The sequence below is a fragment of the Stenella coeruleoalba genome (genome assembly GCF_951394435.1).
Source record: "Stenella coeruleoalba genome assembly, chromosome: 10".
NCBI classification, from domain to species: Eukaryota; Metazoa; Chordata; class Mammalia; order Artiodactyla; family Delphinidae; genus Stenella; species Stenella coeruleoalba.
The window spans coordinates 28,852,826-28,880,249 of NC_137156.1; the positions used below are offsets into that span (position 1 = coordinate 28,852,826).

Sequence of the window (27,424 nt, forward strand, 5' to 3'; positions counted from 1 at the left end):
AATTTGGCACTTTTCTATGTACGGGAAGATGCAAGAGTCTGGGCTGCGCACCTCAGCTATCTGGGGCAAGTAGCCTGTGGGCATCCTGCTGTTTGCATCCTGAGCTGCTTCAGAGCTCACCCTCAAGAAAGGAGGTAGTGGCTAATGGCTGCAACATCCTTTGTTTACTGATATGGCAGGCGACATGTTTCATTCACAGTTTGAATATTCTTTTGCTTAACTTCCTTTGCATGTTTACTATTTGCAATAAGAGCTCAAATGCTATCTGACCAATGTCTGTTTTGTATAAAATTTCAGTGGATTAAATCTTATTATACAATAAAGCATTTGTCTTTTTTCTTTGGTGGTTAGAATTCATTTTAGTAACAAACACACACATTACACACACATACACACACATTCCTCATACTTAGTCCATACTCAGTTCAAATAAGTTGTTACTATGTATTCACTACCAAAAAATCAAGTTAATGTCTCATAGGGTACGTTTTGAAGAACTCAGTTTTAGAAAAAGGTAACTGACATAGTCATATAAAACCATTTCTAGGGAAATAACATAAAATTTTTTTCTCTTTGTTAACGCTGAAGATTTTTCTTCTATCTCTGGAGTTCTGGTCTCTTGCCAGGATGCGCTTAAGTATCAGTGAGGCCCTGACATAATTAACAGGACTTCAGTTTCTAGATGCTAGAACTGAAAAATTATAATAACAATTAATTAATATGTCATTGCTCTGGGAAAATAGTGTAATTTATTTGTAGATCCTAAATATTTTACTAGATAAATAGGTGACTTCTTTCAAACCTGCATCAGTTTCTCTTTCAAATGGGCTTTTTGAAAAAGCTCACCTATAAAAGTCCACTGTCCCCACTCTTGATGATCATCACAAAGAATCATTTTCGACACCAGGATGTCCCAAGTCCTCCTCGTTCCTCTGATCATAAGGCGACATTAAGAGGGTCTCCAGAGAGTTCATTTGGATATGCAGGTCAATAGGTTTCAAAAAAAACACATTTATTCTAGGGCTTCCCCGGTGGCGCAGTGGTTGAGAGTCCGCCTGCCGATGCAGGGGACACGGGTTCATGCCCCGGTCTGGGAAGATCCCACATGCCGCGGAGCGCCTGGGCCCGTGAGCCATGGCCACTGAGCCTGCGCGTCTGGAGCCTGTGCTCCGCAACGGGAGAGGCCACAACAGTGAGAGGCCCACGTACCGCAAAAAAAAAAACAACAAACAAGAAAAACAAACATTTATTCTAAAGTGGCTACTTGAATGCTCGACTGGGCAGCATGTATACTAAAATTGGAATGATATAGTGAAGAGTAGCAATGGCCCCTGCACAAGGATGACACTCAAATTCATGAAGCATTCCCTATTTTATAAAGGGGGGGGCACTTCCCTGGTGGTCCAGTGGCTACAATTCTGTGCTCCCAAAGCAGGGGGTTGGGTTCGATCCCTGGTCAGGGAACTAGATCCCACATGCCTCAACTAAAGATCCTGCATGCCACAATGAAGATCCCACGTGCTACAACTAAGACCTGGTAGAGCCAAAATACAAAAAAAAAAAAAAAAAAAAGATGCATGGAACTTCCCGGGTGGTCCTGTGGCTTAGTCTTCGTGCTCCCAATGCTTCAGGGGGCACGGGTTCGATCCCTGGCTGGGGAACTAAGATCCCACAAGCCCTGTGGCATGGCCAAAAAAAAAAAAAAAATTACATTAAAAAAAAAAGATACAAGGCTTCCCTGGTGGCGCAGTGGTTGGGAGTTCGCCTGCCGATGCAGGGGACGCGGGTTCGTGCCCCGGTCCGGGAAGATCCCACATGCCGCGGAGCGGCTGGGCCCGTGAGCCATGGCCACTGAGCCTGCGTGCCTGGAGCCTGTGCTCTGCAACAGGAGAGGCCACAACAGTGAGAGGCCCGCGTACTGCAAAAACAAACAAACAAAATAAAACAGAAAAGCTATTATGCCTGCAGTTCCAGTTTATAATAGCAAAAGGATACAGATTAAAATCAGGTGAAAGAAGCAGCACATAAGACAGGGTCTAAGAAAGTTCCAGACACAGTCTTCCAGTGGTCCGCTCCCAGTGGAGTCAAGCGGACTGGGCTTACTAGCAGCAATGATGTGTGGCAATGTGCATGAAGTACTGGCAACCAGAAAGATCACCCAGCCTTGGCTTCCAGGGTTTTTATTTGGGCTTTGTCACATACACTTGGCCAGTCACCCACATGGCTGACCTTAGTGTTTACCCTCCAGAGACTTAGCTATTACCACACAGCCAAAGACCACATCATAAACGATATTAGCAGAGACCATCCAGGTGGCCCAAGGTTCCCAGGTAAACAAATACACTTTATCAAGCAGGACATTCCAAGGTTCAGGGGTTACCTCCCAGAAGCTCAGAGCAAAGCCCAGACCTCAAACAATTACATGTTATCAGTTTACTTAATACTTATTTGAATGATGCATTTTTAGTAACTTGCTTGTATAGAACCTTTCAGAAACATCCAACTCAATGCTCACTTGTTTTGTAAGTGCAATGAATGAAAGTGGTCATTTCTAGATTGGCTATATTAGAAAGACTATAAAGACAAGTTGCTAAAACAACAACAAAAAGAAACAAAGAAATTGCTCTTGCATCAGACAAGAGCAACATATAAAATAAAATAAACAAGACAGCAATCAAGATTGGGAAGTAAACACAAAAATCTAGAAAGATTCTTCATTCAGATTGCTTGTCTAGTTTCTTTCTGTTATTTAAAGAATCTGAAGCTGAATATCTTAGACAATGCACTTTTTGTGTAATTCATGCCAGGAAGAAGATAGGAAAGTTCAGTCAGCAGACCCAAGGGTGCGCCCTTGACCTTACCACAGAAAGTTGGTGAATGAATGCATGTGTGTGGATCTTTATTCTCTAATTCTTTTTTTCAGTTTTTAGCCATTTTTTTCAATAATATGTCAAACGTTAGATAATAGGGATTTGACAATGTTGAATTTTACCTAAGCCCTGTGCTTCTGGAAACAGGGAAGTTTAAAGGAACCTCACAGTTTACTGAAGAAAAAAGAAAAAAAAAGCCTTTCCCCATATGATTAGATAAGACTCACAAAACCCCTTGTTTACCTGTGACAAGGCCAGGCACAAATTCCTATGCTCTGCCTCATAACTTATTTCCTGAACTACTCATTTCACTGACCAATCAGAACAAAACACTTGTTAGACAAGTGTTAAGCTTCTCGCCTTCCTCCAGAGCCCTGAACTTTGGCCCACACCCAGCATGAGCCAGCAGACAACCCTGCTCAGAATAGGATGGCTTGGGGTGGGAGGTGTGAAAATTCTCTGACACTATCCCACCTGTCACCCCACTTCCATGCACCCTGTCCTTCCTGGCCTTGTTCATCCCTCTCTGTACTCCTAAGATGCTTGCAGACTTCATTATGATTGCAGCATTCACCCTACTACAATAGTCCCTTTCCCTGCCTTGCAATAATCCTTTTGAACTAAGTCTCTGCTTTCTCAGTTGGTTTTTTTTTTTTTTTTTTTTTTTGCGGTATGCGGGCCTCTCACTGTTGCGGAGCACAGGCTATGGACGCGCAGGCTCCACGGCATGTGGGATCTTCCCGGACCGGGGCACGAACCCGTGTCCCCTGCATCGGCAGGCGGACTCTCAACCACTGCGCCACCAGGGAAGCCCTCAGCTGGTTTTTTATTTGACAGATGTGACTAAATGTTGGGGCTTTACAGATTATAGGTTACATTTATGTAAGGGAAACTAGGCTAAAATTCATACTGAGGCAAGAAAAATAAGGTAAAGTTCAGGAGTGAATATGAAAATGAAGTTAGGGACCCACTCATTTGTTTTAAAGCTTCTCAGGGAATTTTTACCTGAATATGTATATAAATATATTTTTTTGTCATGTGAATATTCTTAAATCTGAAAATGCTATATGCATATATTTTATATATATAGTATGTCTATCTATGAACCTAAAATATTTTTTCTTTCTTTCCTTCTGTCTATTCTTTATTTCTTTCTAATTTTCTTCCTTATTTCTCTTCCTTTTCCTCCTTTATAGACTAGAAGGCCTCTCTCCCCTCTACTGCTTTTTTTGAGTCACTACCCAGTTGGAAGCCAAATGCTGCCCTTCCTTGCCCCCCCTCATGCTTTCCATGCCCCTTTAATCTCAGGCTTGGGCACAGGGCACAAAGCCCCTCTCCCTGAGGTCCACCCCTAAAACGTAGCCCAGCTCTGAGGCACTGAATGCTTTTGGTGTGTTTGTGCCTTATCCATTCCAAAATCACTTTAAGTAGTAAATAATACCATTTAGATTGACTGGACGATTTGATTAAAAATCTCAAGCTCTACTCAGATGGCCTATTTCTGGAATTCTTTGTATTTCTGGTTCATGTCTTAAATCTGAGAGATTAGTTTTTAATTATTGACTAAAGAAATTGTGGTATATGTATACAATGGAATATTGTTGAGACTTAAAAAAGGAAGAAATCTTGTAATCTGCGACAGCATAGACAGAACTCGAAGGCATTATGCTAAGTGAAAATAGATAGAGAAAGACAAATAACATATTATCTCTCCTTGTGTGGAATCTAAAAATATATATACAAAAAAAAAACTATGTTCATAGATACAGAGAACAGACTGGTGGTTGCTAGAAGCAGGGAGTAGAGAGTAGGAGAAATAGGTGAACTATTTTTTGGGTGGGATTTTTTGGTTCTGGTTTTGTTTTTTTCTCGGTATTTTTAGTTTAGATAAACTGAAAAGAAAAAAAGATAGAAGAGTTCATCACCAGAAGGTCCATACTACAAAAACTGTTAAAGGAAGTCTTTCAGGCAGAAAGAAAATTATACCAGATGGAAACATAATACACAAAGGAATGAAGAGCACTTGAAATGGTGACTATTTGGATAAATACACAACTTTTAAAAAATTTCTTCCTATTTAAGTGCTTTAAAAGATAATTAAATGCTTAAACAACAAAATAACAATGTACTCTGGTATTTATAATATATGTAAAGTAAAATGTGTAAGAACAGTAGCATAAAAACCAGAGAAAAAGGAATGGACATATACTATTGTAAGTTTTTATACTATAAGGAGTGGTGTAATATCATTAGAAGATAGAGAATGATAAATTAAAGATGTGTATGAAAACCCTAAAGCAACTACTAAAATAACAAAACAGTTTTATAGCTATTAAGCCAACAAAGGCGTTAAAATCAATTTATGTTAAAAAAAAAGATAATCCAAAAGAACAGAGAAAAACAGGAAAAAAAGAGCAAAAAACACGTAACATAAATAGAAAACAAATAGCTTAACAATATCACATCAAATATAAATGGGCTAAGGGCTCAAATTAAAAGACTTATCCTTATCAGATTAAATAAACAATACAAAACCCAAATATATGCTGCCTTCAAGAAATACACTTTAAATATAAAGACAAAAATAGGCTTAAAAGTAAAAGGATGAGGAAAAGATATTCCATACTAACACTAGTCACAAGAAAGCTGGGAGAGCTGTATTAATATTGGACAAAGTAGATTTAAGAAAAAAGAATATAGGGCTTCCCTGGTGGCGCAGTGGTTGAGAGTCCGCCTGCCGATGCAGGGGACGTGGGTTCGTGCCCCGGTCCGGGAAGATCCCACATGCCACGGAGCGGCGGGTCCCGTGAGCCATGGCCGCTGAGCCTGCACGTCCGGAGCCTGTGCTCCGCGGCGGGAGAGGCCACAGCAGTGGGAGGCCCGCGTACCGCAAAAAAAAAAAAAAAAAGAAAAAAGAATATAACAGTTATAAAAAAGGTAATTTCATAATAATAAAACAATTAATCAAGAGGACATAACAGGTCTAAATATTTATGCCCCTAATAACAAAACTTCAAAATACATGAAGCAAAAATGGATAGAACTGCAAAGAGATGTAGGTAAATCCACCATTATGGTCAGAAAAATCATTACTACTCTCTCAATAGTTAACAGATATAGACAGAAAATCCCCAGCTTTCTTCACTCAGATCTTAGGAGATAAGGTTGAGTATATCCAGCAATTTTCTTTATACAGTCAGAATCAGAGCAATCAAGAAACATTTGATTGCTGGTCAGCTATCATCATTTCCAGGTGCTATATTAATTAGAGCCAGATGTGTGAATCAATACTGGGAAGTAGCAATATACAGCTATCATCATTTCCAGGTGCTATATTAATTAGAGCCAGATGCGTGAATCAATACTGGGAAGTAGCAATATACAGCTATCATCATTTCCAGGTGCTATATTAATTAGAGCCAGATGTGTGAATCAATACTGGGAAGTAGCAATATATTAAAGAAATTAATAGCCCAGGAATCAAGGAAACTTGAATTCTCTCACTTAATAAATACATGACCTTGGGCAGATTGGTTAACTTCTTAAAGCCTCATTTTTTTCATTTGTAATATTGGGATTATAACAGCATCACTAGGATCTATTATATATTACATTACCTATTATTATAATAACAATTTGAATCAGCTACAAGTCATTTTAATCCCTGACACACTCCCATTTGGTCTGATTGGAATCTCTTTTTTGTCTCTCCCTCCGTCCTTTGTTTTAGAAAAAGAGCTTAGTTGATGGGAACACTGTTAAGTGTGGATATCATCGAAAAGATGTCACTGAAACTAACAGTCACTTTTAATGCAAAGAAATACAGCCCTTTGTTCTGTGCCTGCAGCGGCCTCTTTTAGACTTGGCTCAAGGTTTTCGTTAGTGCCTGCCAGACAGGATTATCTGGGATTGTGTTCCAGCAAGCCAAAGTCATGCCAAGCAGAGGAGTCAAGTAGTTGTATATATTTAGTATCATGGCATGAAGCCACGTGGTGTGAAGAACACACTGCAGCAGGAGCAGACCTAAGCCCTAATCGTAGCTCTATTAGGAAGAAGTGCATGACCCTTACCAAAGCTGAACTCTCTGGGTCTAAATTGCACTACCCATAAAATGACAGAATTTGATACGCATGGTCACTCAGTTTCCCCAAATTCTATGTTACTAGGAATGACTCTTTAGAAACAAAATGTTCAGAAGACTTCAATCATTCATTTACTCCTGCATTTATTGACCGGTGTCAGTTCAGTAAGTGCCAGGAGCTGTTCTGTTCTAGACATTGGGGATTCCATAGTTGGGGGCAGGGGGTAGGAATGGTCAGGGGAAGAGTCCTTGCTTTCAAGAATTTTTAATTCCTTGGAGAAAAGGAATGATACACTAAAAGGTAAATATATAATATAATGGCAACCAGTAAAAACTTGAGGAAATATTGTTATCAAGAAGGCAATAGGTAAAAGATTGTTCAATCCAGTCTATTAATATAGTTCCTTTTTCATAGTCATTCTAACACAAAAGGGAAAGATATTTCTTTCTTGATCAAGTCAACTAGAATGAGTTATCTCTCAGATGCATGGTTAAAAGTCAGTAGCATAAAAAGGTAGAAAATTTAGTGACAGCAAAATGAAAGAGTCAACTCTGACAGAAGTTGACAGAAGAGTCAACTCTGACAAATGAAAATGCTTGTCAGGGAACAAAAGAGGGGAAAAAAATGAGAAACGCCAGGTATAATTCTAAGTATATTTCAGGAGCTGTGTATTTGTTCATTCTTAACTTGTCACAACAAGTCAACCATTTATGTATTATTACTATTTTCCTCAGTTTAAAATAAAGAAATGAAGGCTCAACGAGGTTGAGTAACATGCTGAAGGTCTGTGCTAGGATCTGCACGCAGTTCCCATTAAGTTAAAAATCAGTGCTCTTGGGCTTCCCTGGTGGCACGGTGGTTGAGAGTCCACCTGCCGATGCAGGGGACACCGGTTCGTGCCCCGGTCCTGAAGATCCCACATGCCGCGGAGCGGTTCGGCCCGTGAGCCATGGCCGCTGAGCCTGTGCGTCCGGAGCCTGTGCTCCGCAACAGGAGAGGCCACAACAGTGAGAGGCCCGCGTACCGCAAAAAAACAAAAAAACAACTTACTTCCAGTCTTCCTAAATGAGAAACAGACTTTCCCATTTTTTAGAATTATGTATCATTATTAGCATCCGGGATGTGCTTTATCCTAAAATTCTGCACAACATTCTCATAAAATAAAATTCCACTCGATTGAGGGAAGAATGTAACACTTTGTGTTTTCAATTCACTGGAGGTTATTTGTGATGGTTGCCCAGGATAAAATTATTTCATCACTAATGATTCCTTTTCCTCTTTCAGAAGAAAGATACATCTACGGACTGTTTCAGTGATGACAATTTGGTGGCACTTGTTAGTAATCTGTTTGCAGCAGGTACAGAGACCACGGCCTCCACGCTGCGTTGGGGGATTCTGCTCATGATGCGATATCCTAAGACCCAGAGTAAGTCTTCTAAAATTCAGAGCATTGTCTGAAGGAGAGGAAGCAGAAACTCTTGGACTGGACAATGCAGAATTCTAGAGTTGCCCTGATACCTTAATTTTTACCCTTGAGGATAGTTTGTACCTTTAGTCTCCTCGTGATATAAGAAAGTAGATTTTGCCCTCTAAGCAATCTGAGATGGTCTGAAGGTATCACTACGTGCAGGTCCCCAGAGGAGCCCTAGGAATAGAGGCCTGGAGGTGGAAGCAGTGGGGGGAAAAGATGAGTCAGAACTCAGAGAGCACTTGGGCTTGACTTTCACATTTAAAGAAAATGGGGAGACTGTTTCAATACCCGCCTCCCACCGCAGACTGTAACCGTGCTCTGTTTTATCCAGAAAAGGTCCATGATGAGATCGCCAAAGTCGTGGGTGCCTCGAATGGCACACCGAACTCAAATACCTTACAAAGACGCTGTCATTCACGAAGTACAGAGATTTGCTGATATCCTGCCCGCAAGCCTACCCTGTGCAACCACCACAAATATTATATTTAAAAATTACTATATTCCAAAGGTAAGGGTTTAAGAAGAGGGGTGAGGGGAAAGGGAAAGAACATCATGCTGCTCAAAATCACAGAGGCGCTGAGATGAACTGGTGCGAGCTAGGTAGAGCGTTTTGTTAGAAAGAGCCTTGGAGTTGTGGAGCATCTAACTGACCCCATGATACTGCTGTTAGGTCCTTTTGTTTCCCTGAGCCCCAGTCTTCTCTTTCATGGAATGGAAATAATCTAGCACAACTATGAGGGGAAAGTCCATGTATGACGCCCAGGCATATAAATGAATGAATGGATGAATGGATAAATATTATTTAACAAAACACTTAAAAGCAGTTGATTGCTTTCTGTCACTTGAAAACTATACCAATTCCTGTGATAAAACAGCTAACCACAATGACAGTATGGCAAAACTTCCTTCAAGAGGAAATTGATTCACCAAGCTGAAGCAGTGAACATTGCCCTCGATTTCAAGGCAAGCTTTTGCTTTTATTATTATCTTAGTGTAGTTTTAGTTTTCAGAATACTCTTTCCCATATCAAAATTAAAACTACTTTTGTTGACAGCCCTACATTGTTTCAGAGTATGTGGCAAGCTATGGAAGTGGGGTAGCTTACTTCTGAGGATTTGTTTTGATGGGCTTATTAAATTTAGTTTGTCCACTGTCACTGTCCCTGGAGATAAAAGATCAAACCTTCACGGAGCCCCCAAACCCACCAGGAAGGCTCAGAGTCACCAAATGAGGACTATTTAACTCCCGTCGTATGAATTTAGCAACTGGAATTTATCAAAAGTTAAATAACATGCTGTTATCACATAGCAAATACATGACTAAGAATGTATTCCCAGTTCTGAATCCGAAGCTTGTGTTTTTTAGTAGGTACCGAATGAACATTTGGTTGAGTACATGACTACTCCACACTCAATCCTAAGCCCCACCTCCCCCTTCTCCACTTCCTATTCCTTCTAGAACACACTGCTTCACAAAAATTGCCAACCAAGGTCACCGTACATCTTAAAGAGCCACTTTTTTAGGAAGAAGTTTCATCTCTGTCACTAATAACACTTTTATCTCTAGGGCACTGAGGTCATCCCTGACCTCTGTGCTTTGGGATCAAACACAGTAGGGAAAACCAGACACATTTAACCCTGAGCATTTCATTTCCTTAACTCTACCAGGAAGCTTATCAAGAAGGAAGCTTTCATGCCCTTTTCAGCAGGTAAGGCATCTTACTTGAGAAAGGTGATTTGAAAAATCTGGAGAGATTTGGCTTTGTCTTAGGCCAGTGCTAAGGTTTTATATCTTCCCATGTGGCACTAAACTTCAGAAATATGGAAGAGTCCTCCCCCGGCTTTCAATTGGCTGTAGAACATTAAGCATCGGAAGGACATTTTCTTAGGGAGTCCTTGAAGATTCCTTGTGGGTGAGGCTAGGGCAGAGCCTCAGGAATTTGAAGAGAAAGTCAAGCAGGGCAACGATGGGCAAACCCACTTCATTCCAACCAGAGAAGCTTTGTTTTAATTGTGTAAATACCAGTGTTTCTCTTAGGATTTCTTGAAGAAAGCAAAGCGGGGAAAAGAAAAGAGCTTTACATTAAATTTGAAATCCATGAACTGAATGAACTTACTCTATAATGTCTGGATTTCTAAGAACCTGAAATGAGTTCTCCAATTCCAGAAAAGAATCTTAGCAAAACTTCACCATAAGCAGTTTGTCATCTTTGCACTTGTACAAACAATGCCTTAGCATCACTCCAGATTCCCATTCAGTGATGGGTAAACAGCAGTCACCCAAAAAATAGGCTTTCTTTACCTACTGATAACTAAGGGATGCAGAGAGATAAAAAGCACAATCCATTCTCCTAGTTTTTACACACAGACACACGTAGGCACAGGATGATATACAAGAAAATGTTGCACGTATTCATGACTCCTGCTTTAAAATGAAAAACATAATATCACATCTGGAACAAGAGGTAAAGTAAATGAAAAGTAACATACATGTATTCGCAGTGTTTCGAGCTCAATTTCTCTCAACACTTCCTTGCATTATAGTTTTGGGGGAAAAAAAAAGCCACAGAAACATAAACAATGATCTCTGGAGGATATGCCAGCTACATCTAACTCCAAACCTTCATTTTACAAGTGGAGAGATACATACTGATTTCCAGAGTCCTTTATCAGCTCTTGGACTTACTACTGTTCATCTTTAAAGAAATTATGTTCTCTATGACACCCTGTGAACAATAATTAATTTGACTTTTGCTCTTGAGCTCTGACTGACAGTGTGTTCAGGGCTTCTGTGGTTTCTCACACACCTGGACCTGGAGCTTCTTTGGACTACAAGGCAGCAGCAGATAGATTTTTGCAGGGTGGCCCCATCCTTAAAGGATTTTGCCCAGCTTACCTCAGGAATTCTAAACATCTCTAGATATATATATATATTTTCTACTTAGGAAATCTAGGAGTAGTAATACTATTTTTTATCATACACAAACAGAAATATTACTAAAATATAATCCCAAGTGTCACAATAAGAAAAACTATTATAAAATCAATTTTATGCCTGAACTGTGAGAGCTAAATCTCTCCAAACCCTCATGTTTCTCTAGTTGTGTTTGAAGGCACTCTTTTCCCCAGTTCTATCCATATCACTTATTACTTACTGCATTAAGATAGAGATTTTACTTTCTCTTATATAGGGATTAACAGAAACAGCTTTGATTCGAAATCAGGAAATCTGAGTTTGAATTCCAACCCTTTCAGTCCCCCATTTTTATGACTTTATGACTACATGTTGGCAGTGGCATACTTAGTGAATGTGACACCAGTAGCAGATAATTTTTAACACCAATATGAGAAAATAATATTCAATAATAATCATAAACTAAAACAATAACTTTGATCCTTCTGTGAGTCTGATATAATAATTATGTATGTAAACTACTGTCAAGGAAGGAACTAATAAACTTTAATAAAACTGAAATGTCTGCAAAAGAAATCGAACTACTAAATTATACAATTCATGGGATATTTTATTTTCTTGATTCATTCTTTAGTTTTAAAATGATGAATAATAAATTTCATGTTAATTCTCCAAATCTAATAAAACTGTTCATGTGTGAACTAAATTTGCACTTATTGAACAAAAAATATTACATTTCGCTGTTTCCCTATTTAAAATTTTATACATGTCACATATAATGTCAGAATTGAACTAACTCTAGCTCTTTTTCTAAATCACTACAACCACTGGGTTACAGTTTATATTGAATCTACTCTTTTTTTTTAAAAGAGTTTTTTTAAAAAAAATTAATTAATTAATTTGGTTGCACTGGGTCTTAGTTGCGGCAGGTGGGCTCCTTAGTTGTGGCATGCAAACTCTTAGTTGCTGCATGCAAACTCTTAGTTGCAGCATGCATGTGGGATCTAGTTCCCTGACCAGGAATTGAACCCAGGCCCCCTGCATGGGAGCATGGAGTCTTAACCACTGTGCCACCAAGGAAGTCCCTGAATCTACTCTTAAAATGAAGGAATATATAGGGGTCGGAGACACAAAGTGCATTCCAAGTGAGTAAGAAAGATTCTGAACTCTTAGGAATTTACTCTCTAAATGAATGCATATAACTGATTCTGTGTGTGTGTGTGTGTGTGTGTGTGTGTGTGTGTGTGTGTGTGTGTGAGAGAGAGAGAGAGAGAGAGAGAGAGAGATTGACTTGGGGGGCAACACTGAGAGTTCTTTAAATTATCTTCCACATAGAAAAAAAATAATAAAGGACAATGAAAATGTGCTCATTGGAGGCTTACCTCTGTATTATTAAAGTTCAAACAGTAATCACAGGAATTTTTTAGAATTTAGATCAACAATAGATTTTTTTCAGAGACAAGTATTTTATTACTAAGTCCGTGGTGATGACAAAAAGCAGACAGGCTTTTAGTCCAGCATTATCATTTTTTTTTTTAATCTCTGAAGATGTTGTACTGCTTATTTTTCACTCTTGGGGCAAACCTTGCCCATTGCCTAAATATAACCCTGCCACTGAATATAGGTCACAGAACCTCCTTTCTTCTACTCCCGTATTTTGATTTAGTATTATTTCAATTGTAAGTTTGCACATTTTCCCATCCAGTTATGTTGGGATGGAAAGACTGTAAACCCTGAACCTATAACCTCAGAAATCTGGGTCAATATTGAGGCTGGCTTGGGAAGTCCATAGGCTTGCACAGGGCTTCTCTCTGAAACATGGACATCAGTGGTCAGAGAATGCTTACACAAGGTGACTGTGTTCACAAGCCCTCCCCTTCAAGTTCTTTTGATTTGGTAAAGATTACCTGGTGCCCCGTATACCTCCCTGTCCCTCTCCCAGGTAAGTTGAATTCCGGTTATTCAATTGTACCGGCTTTTCCATGGACCTAGCAGGCTTTCAAATTAAGCTCAAAGTCACAAGAGTTTTTAGAAGTAAGACATGTGCCTAAGGATGATCCAACAGGCACACAAATCAGCTTTAACACTCATGGTTCCAAGCCTGGAGCAGGTTGTCCAACAAACCAGCCTTAAGATTAGGCTTGTGCACTAACCAACCTCAGTGATCACTGGGTAATACCTAGGTGAACCCTGACTTTTCTCTCAGTAAGGTAGTACTAGTCTATTACATAGCATTTTGGGTGCCAACAGTCAGGGCTGAACTATGCCAAAGCATAGTTCACCCCATGAAGAAACTACTTGCAGTGCTGCATTCTGGATGTTTTTAAGAAATAATTATAACATGATTTTCTCCAAAAAAGAATTCTGTGACTGGACCTTCCAGAATTCTGTGACTGGGTCTTCTAGTTTCTAACAGAAAAACAGTCTTAGTAAAAGCCACTGGTTTGGGTTTGATATGGTTTCTTGTGTTGTATGCCTTTTGCTCTTAAAAACAAACAAACAAACAAAACAAAAGCTGGTTAGGATAAAAATTAAAATCGACAATAACAACAATAGTAACAATAATAATAATTTTGAGTATTTATTGTATACCAGGCACTGTTCTAAGTAGTTTAAACTTACTCCTAGAAAAAAATCCTGATACTATTTACCAGGCTGATACTATTTACCAGGTGGTAGAACTATTTAGAACTATTAGAACTATTTAGAACTATTAGGTAGAACTATTAGAACTATTAGAACTATTTAGAACTATTAGGTAACTATTTAGAACTATTAGGTAGAACTTGAATCTACAACCTGTGGAGCAACCAGCCTGGGAAGGCAAACCACAGCCTCTGCTGCAATCAGGCCAGAAAGACCAGGACTTACTTGGTCAATGACTGCGTCCCTATTTTTCTCTTTTCTTTTTTTTTTTTTGCACCCTTCCAACTCAGGACCTACCAGAGAGAGCCCTAAACCATTATATAAGAAGCCCCTCTTGATAGCCCACCTCTAGCTTTCCCATGCTAGTAGCTTCCAATCAGAGCATACATGAAACCCCTCCTTTCTTCACTGTTGTCAAACAAAAATTGTACTAGACCGAGTTAAAGAAGCAAGGAAGACTTTATTCAAGTCTATTGCAATAGGGGAGAGAGACTGAACTCAACTCCTTTGAAACAAAAGGTGGGACAGCTTTTAAGCACTGGGGTGAGCTAGTGGAGAAGTACTAGAGGGGGAGGTTGGTCAAAGCCATTAAGCCATCCATGTTCGCTAACTAAGGCTTATGAAGTTGGGCTCTGACCCCCCCCCTTGCAGAGACTGGGAGTCAGGGGCCCCCATCTTTCTAGATTACATTTCAAAGGGATGGCTTCCAGATCCTTGAGAAAGAAGGTCCTGTTCCTGGGTTGTAAAACTGGCAAGACGTTGGGAGATTTATATCTCAAAGGGGCAGAGAAAGAAATTTACAATTGCAAGTTTTCTCAAGTAATGCTCTAAAGAGCTCAGCAGCTATAGTCAGGAAGAAACCTAAGGTTTAGTTGAGCTGAGAATAAAGTTAAGATCATCTTGGTCACTGTAAAACTTTCCCACTGCCCCACCTGCCTTTGCTCCCTGGCCCAGTGCAAGTGATGCTGGCTGACTCCCTTTCTATAACCAAGCTCTGAATAAACAGCCTCTGTTTGTCCTACTTTTGTGAAGACTGCAGCCTCCTAAAAGTAGTCATTCTATCTTACACTTAGAAATCTGAGTTTGAATTTAAATTTATTCCTTGCTTTAAAGCTAACCAAGTCTTATGTTTTGTTAACTATTAGCTACATTGTGCCTAATAAATGATTATAATTCCTTATTCTTTCCAAAGTAAATTGGGCTGTTTCTTATCTTCATCTACAGAAGAAAAGTTACAAAGATTTGCCCTCCCTAATGAAAGGGCAAAATACTGACCAGGGTTATAAGAATGTCAGGGTGTTCAAGAGTCACAGCCGGCTTTCTTATCTGAATCAGTTGATTCAAATTCAGGCTCTACCTCTCTCCCCACCCCTGGCAATTCATTACAAGTGGCTGGCGAGTCTTGACTCAGCCTGCAAGTGTTGTAATCGGGCTTTCTTTAATCACTTCCTGCCCTCTTCCCTTAAGGGGATTTTTAAGTAAGTATTGTTTCACATTCTTAGACAATAAAAGAACCACATTTCTGAAATAGTTTGAACTCCAATAATCAATCAATCTTTCATTAGGAAAACTTCAGAATAATAAGGCTCTTTAAAAAAACACTGCGAGGCTTTTTAGAGATCTCTTTGCCAATTCACAAATCAATATATGTTTCACTCTTTTGTAATCTCTAAATGTTTTCATAATTCTACAAAGTGTTATTACCATGGCATTGTTTTCCATATAGAAAAAGAAAAACCTTTACGTTTCTGTAAGTGACAAAGTGGGATACAGAACTAAATATAGCATATATGTCAAGGCTTCTCAAACTTTAATGTGAATCACCCAGGGATCTGGTCAAAATGTGAATTCCGATTCAACAGATTCAGAGTGGGGCTTGGAATTCTGCATTTCTTAAAAAACCATTCTTGGAATGCCCAAGCTTCTGGTTCACAGACCCCACCTTGGATAGCATCAGTATACGTTAGTTTACATAAAGACAATACTCAGATTTTATATACAGTTTATGATCAGAAAAGTGTATGTATATACACATTAAAACATCAAATAAATAAAACCAGACTGGAAACATACCAATTACTAAAAGAGATTTGGGGTCATGGGTGAGTTTTTGTTTTCTTTTATTCCATTTTTCTTTTTCCTCACAAAATAACATTTCCTCAAAATTTTTTGCAATGAATATAACTTTTTCTGTTAACAGAAAGCCTTTTCTCTTTCTCCTTTATTCTTTCTTTCTTGTTTTTAAGCAGAAAGGCACATCAAGTGCTGGTTATGACCAACAAGAATAAGATCAGCGAGTCAAATGTAATGACTCTCAAAGGTGATGGAGGCTGTGGACAAAGGTTAAGAGAGGTTGACACTTGCTTGATCCATGGCAGTTATGTGACTATAATATGTGTCTTATGGTCACCTGAGTGGTCAGCTGGCTTCCCAAGTCCTTGCTGTGACTCATCCACATAAGACAATTGTAGATGATCACACTTTTGGTGAGGTGGAGGTAAGACCACAGAGCCAAGACCCAGTCATTCTCAGAGGCTTCTTGGTATTGAGGATGCCCAGGCTTCCCTTCAGATTCACTCCCAGGACAGTTTGGTTTCTTTTTGTTTTTTTAAATATATTTATATATTTATTTATTTATTTATGCTGCATTGGGTCTTCGTTGCTGTGCGTGGGCTTTCTCTAGTTGCGGTGAACGGGGGCTACCCTTCGGTGCAGTGCGCAGGCTTCTCATTGTGGTGACTTCTCTTGTGGAGGAGCATGGGGTCTAGGCTCGCAGGCTTCAGTAGTTGTGGCACACGGGCTCAGTAGTTGTGGCACACGGGCTCAGTAGTTGTGGCTCGCGGGCTCTACAGCACAGGCTCAGTAGCTGTGCCACACGGGCTTAGTTGTTCCACAGCATGTGGGATCTTCCCGGACCAGGGCTCAAACCCATGTCCCCTGCATTGGCAGGCGGATTCTTAACCACTGCACCACCAGGGAAGCCCCCAGGACACTGTTAATTGGGAAAAGATTCCTCAGCTTCCTCCCATAGCAGGGTTCTGCTTGGATTGGGAAAATCTGTGAAGCAAATTCAGTAGACTTCAACTTATTACTTTTTGAATCGGGGAGACATCTGTTTATAGAAGACGTATAAGCACATTATAGGCAGTTAGCAGGGGGGTTAAGTGCTTTAAAAATAATTTTTACTTAAAGGAAAGAAAATTAACCCAAACGTATTTGGATTAAAGGAGTCCAGCTGACTTGAATACTTTTTTGACAGAAAGGAGATGAAATGAAAATTAATTGTGCCTATTCTGCTTTTCTGAGATGACAAGGGCATCAGATTTAAAATCCCTGAGGGCAAACAAACTAACCTGACAGGTCCTAAAGAAAGTACTCCAAGCTCCTACCTGCCAGGGGGAACTAAGCAGTCTGAGAAACCTCTTCAAAGACTGTCAAACATGGTGTACCTTAGGCCTCTTAAACTTAGGATGAATCTTATCACAAGCTGTGGGTGTCTGTGTGTATGTGTGTGTGTGTGTGTGTGTCATTACTAAGGAATTTAAATTTACTGATCCATTAAATGGTGGGAAAAGCTAGAAATAAAACTTTTGTTTTAAGAATGCAGAAAAAAGTCCATAAAAACCACTGGTTTGGGTTCTATAAGATTTCTTGTGTTGTATGCCTTCTGCTGCTTTTTATTAAATAAAGCCCTAAAGCCTGGTTAGGATGAAAGTGAACTAAACAATAACGATAATACTAATAATCGCTCACTTTGAGCATTTATTATATGCCAAGCACTGATCTAAATATCTTTCATCTAACTTAATCCTAGGAAAAACCCTATAAGATTGATACTATTTATTATCCCTATTTAACAAATAAGGACCCAGAGGCACAGAGAGGTGAAACACTTGCCCAATGTCACAGTTAGTAAGAGGTGAAGTGGTTGTGAACCCAAGTAAGCTTAAGTCCTGAGTTGGCTCCATAGGGAAGGCAACAGAATGCCGCTACCGTTTTTGGTCAACTTTAAAGAGGCTTTTCTTGTCTCTATTCAAAGCTCTATCACATGGGGCATATGTTGACTCACAACAACCAAACTTATTGAGTCAGGTCTGAAATTTGTCTGCCAAGAAGTTTAACCTCACACTGGAGCCAGGCAGGGTTGTTGGATGAAAAGATCATTCATTTCATGGAGTCTGTATTACCTTTTCTACCAACCAAGCAGTTTTGAGCACAGATGAGCTCAGGTGCTGAATTCCTCTCTCAAGTGAGGATCACACTGAGAACTGCTAGTGGTAAATCTCAAGCCCACAGGCCTGGCCAGACTCAGGGACATCAAGGTGATCTTAGTAGTTCTCATAACTGACTGAGTCAGAAAACCTAGGCTGCCCTCACTCATCTTTTGACTCCCTAGAATTAAGTCCTAAAGGCATCCCCAAACTTTTAGGAGGGAGATGATCATATTCTTACCTACTTAGTAAGCATATGCAGTAACTAGCTTCGTGACCTACATAAGCCACATGGCTTCTAGGCCTAGGTTGACTCAACTGTAAAATAGGGACATATCTTACCTATCTTGTCTGCCAAGAGGCAAGAGGTGGATCAGATGCTATTTGAGGGCCTGTCAAGCTCTAAACTGAAAATAAGAGGCAAAGGAGGAAGAGTAAGGGAGGGGGCCCTCCCTGTTCAATAGTTTACTCCTCAAAAGCCAGAGTCCCATTTGTTTTGTTAATTCCTGCAGTAACCAGATAACACCTTCAGTTCATCAGTTCATCTCTAGAGGGGGTGCTTTGCTCCTAACACACCTCCAAACCAGGCCCCACTACTAGAGTTAATAAAGATGGTGTTTAATAAAAAATAAACAAAATAAAAATGAGTTGTTTCAATAGCATCAGAAGAAATTTTTTTTCCAACAGTATCAGGAGAGATTTTTTTTTTCAATCCAGTCTTGACTACAAATCTTATTAGTAAGAAACTTCGAATAAGAATAAGATACACAGTCATTTTATGGCAAACTATATATTTCTATCTACCTTTGGAGCAGAAGATTTATCTGCAGTGTTTCAAACATTAAGATAACTAAAAATTTCATATTAATAGCATTTTTACTGAACTAAATTAAATACTTGGGGTAAAGCCCTTTGAAATAGCATTTCACCTTCAAAATTCAGTCTTCTGTTTCCTCCCCTTCTTTTCCTAGCTCCTCTCTTTTGTTCCTAACACTTAAAGATAATAAAAACATTTTAAAAAAAGAAAGAAAGAAAAAGATGTGCACACCAGAAGACAGTAACAAAAAACGATTTTGTTTTACATTTTATTTTCACACTTTTTACTTTCTTTTTCAGTTTCAAAACAAGCCTCTCTCCCCATATATTCCCACCCCCACCCTTCTGCAGAGAGCAGACTTCAAACTTCACTTCTGCTTTCAGGTCTTAAAGAGAAGGGGAGGGCGGGGAGGCAGAAAAGTGACCGAGAGTTATCTCAAAATAAAAATTAACAACAGATTTTCTTATTTCAAAATTCCCACGTTCTGCCAATTTGAAAATAACATTTCCTCCCCTCTTCTAAGGTCCCCAGACCGTCAGAGTATTTAAGCCACAGTATAAAGGAGGTATCGTGTTGCTTACAGTTCTTCAGTCTGCACTGGGTGCCGTGCGCCTCCCTGAAGCCTCTTAAAAGGTTCTTGCTGTCGGTTAATTTCTGGCTGGAGTTTCCGAAGAGCATTTTCTTTTCTTAAGGATGAGCGCTCCTTCACTAACTCCTGAACGTTCCTCGGGCTCCTCTTCCCCACTGAATCTCCTCGGGGAGTCAGGTCCTGAGGGACCGTGAAACTCTCCCTCCGCGGCGTGGACACAGGGGTCTCTCTCTCTCTGTGCCGAGGGCTCGGGATTCTCCGAGGGTCCCGGCGCCCCGCAACCGGTCTCACTCCGTGTTGGCGGTGAAAGTGACCGCGGTCATGGAGCGCTCCTCGGTCAGCGTGGTCATGCAGCCCTTCGCCCACGCGACCTGCAGGACTTCTTGTGTCACCTCATAATCCACGACCCGGACGAGGAGGGGTTTGGGTGGGTCCCCCGGAGCTCGGGAGGGAGCGTCTACACGGCTGCCAGAAATTCGCTTTTCCCTTGGAAAGAGAGGCGAAGGGCAGTCGGGTTCCCGGTCCTGTCCTCCCGCTTTGAAAAGGTCCTCCTCATCGGCCACTTCTTCCCGTACGGAGTCCCCCTGAGTCCCCAGCCACCTCTCCGGGTGCAGAAGAAAGAGCACTTTCTCTCGGACCCAGGAGTCACAGTCCACATTCTCTCCGGGGCTGTGCTCGTGGGCGCCGCACCGGCTGCTGCTAGCCCCCGCTACCGAGGGGTTCGGCGCGCCCAGGGCCAGGGGAGCCCCGCGCCCCGCCTCGCGCACAAACGGCCGGGCGCACCGCCCGCTGTGGGGCGAGGCCGCGAGATTCGGAGCCCCGCGCGGACCCGGGGCCCCCATCCCGAGAGGAGGGCCATTCATCCGGTGGATCTTCCGCCGGTTCTCGCAGAGAACGCCAGCGGAGCTCTGGAAAGCGCAGGACTGCCGGTCGGCCGTGGGCGTGGCCTCCGAGCACCCCGCCTCCCGGGCCTGGGACTGTCCCCGCCCCCTCCCGTCCGCGCCTCCCTCCCTTTCTCGCGGCTTTCGGGCTTTTCAAAGGCGAAAAGCCTCACTTCCCCCGCAACCCCACGATCGCTCCTCCTCTTCTTACCTGCGATCCTAGACCTGCGGCCGTGATCTCATTTCTGAGTCTTTCCCCTCTCTCTTCTCAGTTCTATCTTAGTTTCCAGCCCACCACCGTTTGTCTCTAAACAACAGGAGACACCCTTGCACCGCACACACACCCGCACTGCCCCACGAAATGCCCAACACAGTGTATGTCTTCTTTCCAAGGACTCTCCTTGGAGTGAAGGAACATGGAAGTTAAAAAAAAAAAAAAGTCTGATTTAATCAAGTTCTTCTGATAAAAGTTTCCGTGTCCACTCCGAATCCACCCTCACCATCCTACCAAGATTATCGAACGTAGATCAAAAGCATCTGATTGGGAAAGTTGAGCCCTTTGAGAAAACGCCTTTGTATTGTTTGTTGTTCTTCGTAGGAAGGCGGGAATGTCACACCGGTCTTCATTTTGGTTTTGGCCATGCTCGTCCAAAGGGGCATAAATGCCTTTGATCAAACGAAAATAAACAAAACCAAACCGCTATAAGAACTTAAGGATTTAGAATTTTGTGTTCGTTTTTAAAATTTCCCCTTTCACTACTCCCCTACCTCCCTCACCCCCACCCCTACACACACACACACACACACACACACACACACACACACACCTGTTTAACCCCAGAAGTTAAAAATACATAAATATGGATCTCTGGGTAGGCTTTCAGAATCTCTCGTTGCCAGGCCCTCTGACACACTTAACTTTGCCTGAGGGTAATGCGGAAAGCTAGCTAACAGAAAAAAGGAAGCTTAGTTTGTGATTTCCAGTTTGTCCTTGGTTACAGGTCCCTGCTTTATTAGAAAGTGTTCACTTTTCCTGTCTGCTTTAGAAAAAAATGACTGCAATGGTGCAAGTTTCTGCCCATACTTTGAAGGACCAAGTAGTATGGTGAAAGATATTTTGGAAAGAGAGGACCTTCTGATGTCTGCTGACTGGATGCCTGAACTTGGGCCAGTTACTGCTAAATTACAATTAACTAAATTTTTCGAGTGTATTAGGCAAGAATTGCTCTAAGCATTCGATATATTTAAACTCATTTATTCTTTTCTTTAAAATAAATTTGTTTTTGGCTGCATTGGTTCTTCATTGCTGCGCACAAGCTTTCTTTAGCTGTGGTGAGTGGGAACTACTCTTTGTTGCGGTGCGTGGGCTTCTCATTGCGGTGGCTTCTCTTGCTGCAGAGCACGGGCTCTAGGCGCGTGGGCTTCAGTAGTTGTGGCTCTCGGGCTCTAGAGCGCAGGCTCAGTAGTTGTGGCGCACGGGCTTAGTTGCTCCGAGGCATGTGGGATCTTCCCCGACCGGGGCTCAAACCTGTGTCCCCTGCATTGGCAGGCGGATTCTTAACTACCCACGCCACCAGGGAAGCCCAAACTCATTTATTCTTCACAGCAAACTAACGAAGTAGCTCTATAGTCTCCTTGAGAACTCTGAAGCACAGGGAGGTTAAGATCAAATACCAATAAACAGTGGAGCCAGAGGTCTCACAAGTTTAAATGTTTGGTCCTATTTTAAATGACCTTCTTTAAATGTTTGGTCCTATTTTAAATGACTTCATGTTCTTTTCTGTTCATTTACTTAACCAGGAATCACTGAGTGTGTGCTCAATGTCAGCTACTGTTCTAGGTGATGGAGGAAAGAAGCTGAATTGCTTGTCCTGTTGGAATTTTCATTCTTGACATCAGTTACATACATCAAATTCTCTGTTCAAACGTAGGAGATAATAAGTTAACTTTAACGCACAAGAAAATCAACTGCAGGCTAATGCCCTACCCTACTCTCAAAGATTCTGCTCTTATAGGTTTCGGGGAGGGCTTAGAATGTGGATTTTTAGCAAGACCCTCAGCAATTTTGATGCTAGTGGTTCATAGACAACATTATAAGAAACATTACCAATGATAATACTCTAGACCATAGATAAACTCTAGGCCTTTTTTTGCTGCTTTCATGTGACAATAAGAACACTGAGTTTTCCTTCCTTGCAGGAATATTGGGAGAATTCCAACGAAGGTACCTGTATTCTGAGGGAAGTGTAATGTAAACCACAAGATTTATTGCTTTCAAATTTTCATGCCAATGGGGATTGGGTGAGGGATTAGAGTGGGCATGGGGAATGGGGAAAACCTATTTGCTGAGGAGTGAGCCTGATTCACCCACCATAAAGCACCTGAATTTCTAGATGTCAAAAAGTTGTGTATTAATGCATAAAAGAATGTTAAGAGGAAATGCCAAATAAATTAAACTTCAAAGAGATAAAGTCTAAAAAGAACATAAACAAAGAAATAGGCAGCTTGCCTTCAGGATAGTGGTGTCTGCTATGCTTTAATATCTCACAGTGCATAAAAGCCTGATAAAGGGTGCTGATAAAGTGAACCCATTTACTTCCCCTCTGAATTGCCTACTACCAACTCTAATTTAAGGAAAAGAGGCTTTGTCATAAGGATATTAGGAGATTTGTTAGGAGATATTGACAGATTTGTTGGGAAAGTGGGAATATCAGACTTTAAAACAGGTAGAAATCAAAGCTGTTGCCGAGGGAATAAGGAGTTGGTACAACAGGAACAGATTTCTCCGCTGGATGGAATGCACTCCGACTCTCACACTTGTCCCTGTGGCATTTACTCAGGAGTCAAATTCCACTCAGAAGTATCCATCTGGCTCAGTTTATGCAACCTGCTTACCCCTTCACAATACAGGACAGTAAAAGAAAAGGTACAGTCAAAGAAGCCTTTGGGGGATCCCCTTGGCTTCTGTAATGGAAAAGCAAACAGCTGGACTTCCCCCACCTAATAAAACTGTATGGTAGGGAAAGGTAACATTCCAAAAAAGTAGTCAGGGTGTTGTTAAGAATTTTTTTTAAATTGCACTAATGTCTATCACACTAACTATTATAAACAGAGTGTGGATATGGGAGTGACAGATAGGGTATTCTGGATAAGGCAACATTATGAGCAATGGTGCAATGGTGAATATGGAGGCACGTGTAGAGAATAGTTTTGTCCTTGACATTTCTCTTCTCTCATGTCTAAAACACTTTCCATGATTTTATCCATCCCGTGGCTTCAACTGCAACCTGTACTCTGATGATTCTCCAATTTATATCTCTATTATAGACCATGATGCTTATTTCCAGACTTGTGGTAGATTGTATAATTGTCTCAAATTATTTATTTCCTCATCCTGAAAGAAGATCATACTTCCTGGCTTGTGTACCACATGACTTGCAATGCTCCTATTCCCATACACTTCTCTACCCCACTGATGTTGACTTTGGCCATGTGACTTGCTTCAGCTTAAACAGGTGTGACATTGGATGCATCTGAGCAAAAAGGAAGAGTCATTGCAAGGTTGGCCTTGGGCAGGCTCCAATCAAAGCTGCCATCTTTGCTGTGATCTGGGAATGAAGACAGTACATGGGACAGAGCTGACTGGAATCCAGCAAAGTTACAGCAGCTGATACATATTCTAAGCAAGAAACAAACTTTTGTTACAGTAAAACAATGAAATTTGAGGGTTGCTTCCTACCACAGTCTAACCTAGTGAAAAATGTTTCTGTTCAATTTTCTATTGGACACCTCTTTTGAATGTCACTTGAGAACTAAAATGTTGCCTGCCATATCAGTAAACAAAGGATGTTGCAGCCATTAAGCCATTACATTACAGCTGCCCAGACTGTGGGCCCTGAGGGAACTCAGGATGGAGGCAAAGGGGCTGCCCACTCCAAGCCCATCTAGCCGTCAGCCTCGGCAGTCACCCCCGACGGTGCACCTAAGGAAACTCAGGATGAGAAAGCATAGGATAACTGCCCCAGATAGCTAATTGGCCCCAGATAGCTGGGGTGCATAGCACAGGGATGATTTCAGTGAGCCCAGACTCCTGCATCTTCCCAAACATAGAGAAGCGCTAAACTTAACTTGAGATACCCGATTTTCTTTTATTAACAATAATCTTTTGATATTTCAACTACCTGGTTTTGTTGCAAAAACTCCCCCCTCCCACCCCCACCCCCCGCCCTCTTCGGAGCAGTCTCTCTTGAGATGCTGTCTCCCAGGCTTGAAGTCCTAAGAATGTCCCCCAAATAAAACATAACTCTCAACTTTTATGTTGTGCTTTTTTTTTTTTTCAGTCAACACACTAGAAACCTAAAATATCTAAAACTGAACTCATTATTTATTCTCTTAAATCAGTCCCCTCTTTCAAGTGTTCCTTATCCCAAGGATTAGCTTGACTAGCAATTCTATTGTCTTCCCTTTCCCTCAGTGGCTAGACCCACCCCACGTATCTAATATTTAACCGAGTGCTGATGTGTATGTATTTCCTCTCTGCCCCTACCTCTCCAATCCCCATAGCTACAAAAATAAACTCAGACCCTTAGGCATGACATAAAATATCTTCATAATCTTACCCCAGCCTATCACTGTTTATAGTTTAATGAATAAATGAAAAAAGAAACAAACAAGCCACCTAAATGAACACAAAGTGCAAGTCTGAGACTAGGGTGAGGTTATTGTGTATAAATAAAATCCAGACTGATTATGGATAGACCTTGAAAACTACGAGCCTTTTAGAAGAGATTCTAATCATATTTCCTTTGACAACTAAGGTTCTCGGGACCTGAAGAACTCAGACTGTGCAAAGAAAATCTACACTGGACTGAGTCAGGTGACTCTGATGGGCCCTGTTATCTTGGGCAAGTCTCCCAATGCCTCCAAATCTATGTTCTCATCTGCAAGGTATAAATAGTACCTGTCCCGTGTGCTTCCCAGGGTTTTCGTGGAGGTCAAATGAAACAATTCTGGTAACACTTTGAAACTATGAAGCTTGCAAAATATTTTAAATTTACTTTTTTTTTTTTTTTTTCGGTACGCGGGCCTCTCACTGTTGTGGCCTCTCCCGTTGCGAAGCACAGGCTCTGGACGCGCAGGCTCAGCGGCCATGGCTCACCGGCCCAGCCGCTCCGCGGCATGTGGGATCTTCCCGGACCAGGGCACGAACCCATGTCCTCTGCATCGGCAGGCGGACTCTCAACCATTGTGCCACCAGGGAAGCCCTAAATTTACTTTTTTAAAGTTCATTATTGTTTTTTAGAACTGGGAACCCAAACCACAGTTTTTAATGAAATCCTTAGGGAAAGATGCAGAAGTCAGTGGCTGGAGCTAGACAATAAGTACCAGACCCATAATCTTAGAACAGAGGAGCTGATGTTATTAGTTATAAATTGGAGAAAAAAGAGGAAGAGAGGGAATGTGGCAGTTCTGGGGATATCAAGCAGCTTAGCCCAGTGGTCTGAGATAAAATGAAAACTGAGGCAAATTTTTTAAAAAGGAGTCTTTGTTTTAAATTTTGTATTACCAAAGGGTGTGTTCCTGGGAGAAGAAGAAAGAGGCTTAGTTTACCTAACATGTGGCCCTGAGACTAACGTGGTATATATGTATGATATTTTTTGAATGAAACATTTAAGCACATTGCCTTTTCACTCCACAGAGAGTTGGCGACCCTTAAAAGATGTCGGCCAGGTACTTTGAAAGGACAAAGAATGCTAGGTGTGCCAGTTAGCTGCAAGAGATGATGCATGTAGCACTCTGAATAGTAGCTGCATAAAGGGGATTTTTAAACTATAATTCATTGTCAGCTGCCTGCATTATCCACATTTTAAAGTATATTCATCATCCTCCTCTCCTGTCAGAGATTAGGATTTAAGACCAGGCTCTCTCATTGACTATGAATAAACAACTTATTAAACAGGAAATTCTGTCATTAGTAATTGAGTTGGCATTTTATGATAATAAAGAACGAATGTTCTTTACCCTACACTCATCTTCAGCATAAACAAAATTTGACTTGTTCAACAGCAGCCCGTAGCACTATTCCAGAGATAATTCAATCTTTGACTCAATATGGGTGAATTAATACTTATGAAATACTTCATATAAAATAATCACTCAGGTTAGTAAACTAAAGGTCATGATCTTAATATACCCAATCTTGATTAGTTTATAATAAAATATTTTTAATGGGGCAAGGCAATTTTTCTTCCCATTACGTTATTTTATTAACCAATGTGCATGTGATCAGATATGGGGTATAACAGCTGTAGAAATCCTCAGTGATATTTTACATCTAGAGAGATTTCATTCCCCAAATATCTAGCTGTTATAATTTGCTATGTTTTATCAACAAGAAAAGAGTGGCTGGAAAATACTGAGTCTCTCATTTAGCAAGTCTGCAAACGAGTTGACCTGGAATGTCTAGGAACGCAAAGAAACTGTTAGTAATAATCCCTTGTTATCTCTTATTCATACTTCATAATTCATCCCTCCAGGGCAAGGCTTGGACAGAATGTTGTAGTAGATTAAACTGATCATTTAGTAGCCCCACTGCTTATCTCTACTCCCCCTTCTTTCTCAACTCTTTTACTGAGGACAATCTTATGTTATTTTCAAAGCCATAAATTCATTAAGAAAGGCATGGAATTTAGCCCTCCTTCAGTTTAATACTCCTGATAGGTACCCTTTCCTCCTTTCCTCTGACCATGCTTTGTGTCTCTTTTACCTCTTCTCTGCACTTTCTCCTCCTTTTTTTTTTTCTGGTCTTTTATGCAGTTCCTTCCTTCCTTTCTATTGTGATATAGTGCAGAATTTGATAGCGTGAGTGATGGAGCCAAACTCCCTGGATTTAATATCTACCTTTGCCATATATTAGCTGAACGACTTTAGGCGTCCTACTTAAC

General features: G+C 40.9%; 2 protein-coding genes across 7 annotated transcripts in view; both read right to left on the reverse strand.

The window, feature by feature from the left end:
• The window catches only part of CENPQ (centromere protein Q), a 184,494-nt gene that overhangs the window by 129,688 nt on the left and 27,382 nt on the right, over positions 1-27,424 (reverse strand). For 2 of the 6 annotated variants that reach the window (XM_079933079.1, XM_079933080.1), the window contains exon 9: positions 20,857-21,146. The exons of the other annotated variants lie outside the window; for them this stretch is intronic. In XM_079933079.1, the coding sequence (XP_079789205.1) occupies positions 20,994-21,146 (153 nt within the window). In that variant the 3' untranslated portion in view covers positions 20,857-20,993. Of the gene's footprint in view, positions 1-20,856; positions 21,147-27,424 lie in introns of those variants that run through there. 6 annotated transcript variants of the gene reach the window in all.
• On the reverse strand, positions 19,263-20,501 carry LOC307192302 (uncharacterized protein C6orf141). Its single transcript, XM_079933084.1, has one exon. The coding sequence runs from the start codon at positions 20,460-20,462 to the stop codon at positions 19,887-19,889; it is 576 nt and encodes a 191-aa protein (XP_079789210.1). The 5' UTR covers positions 20,463-20,501; the 3' UTR covers positions 19,263-19,886.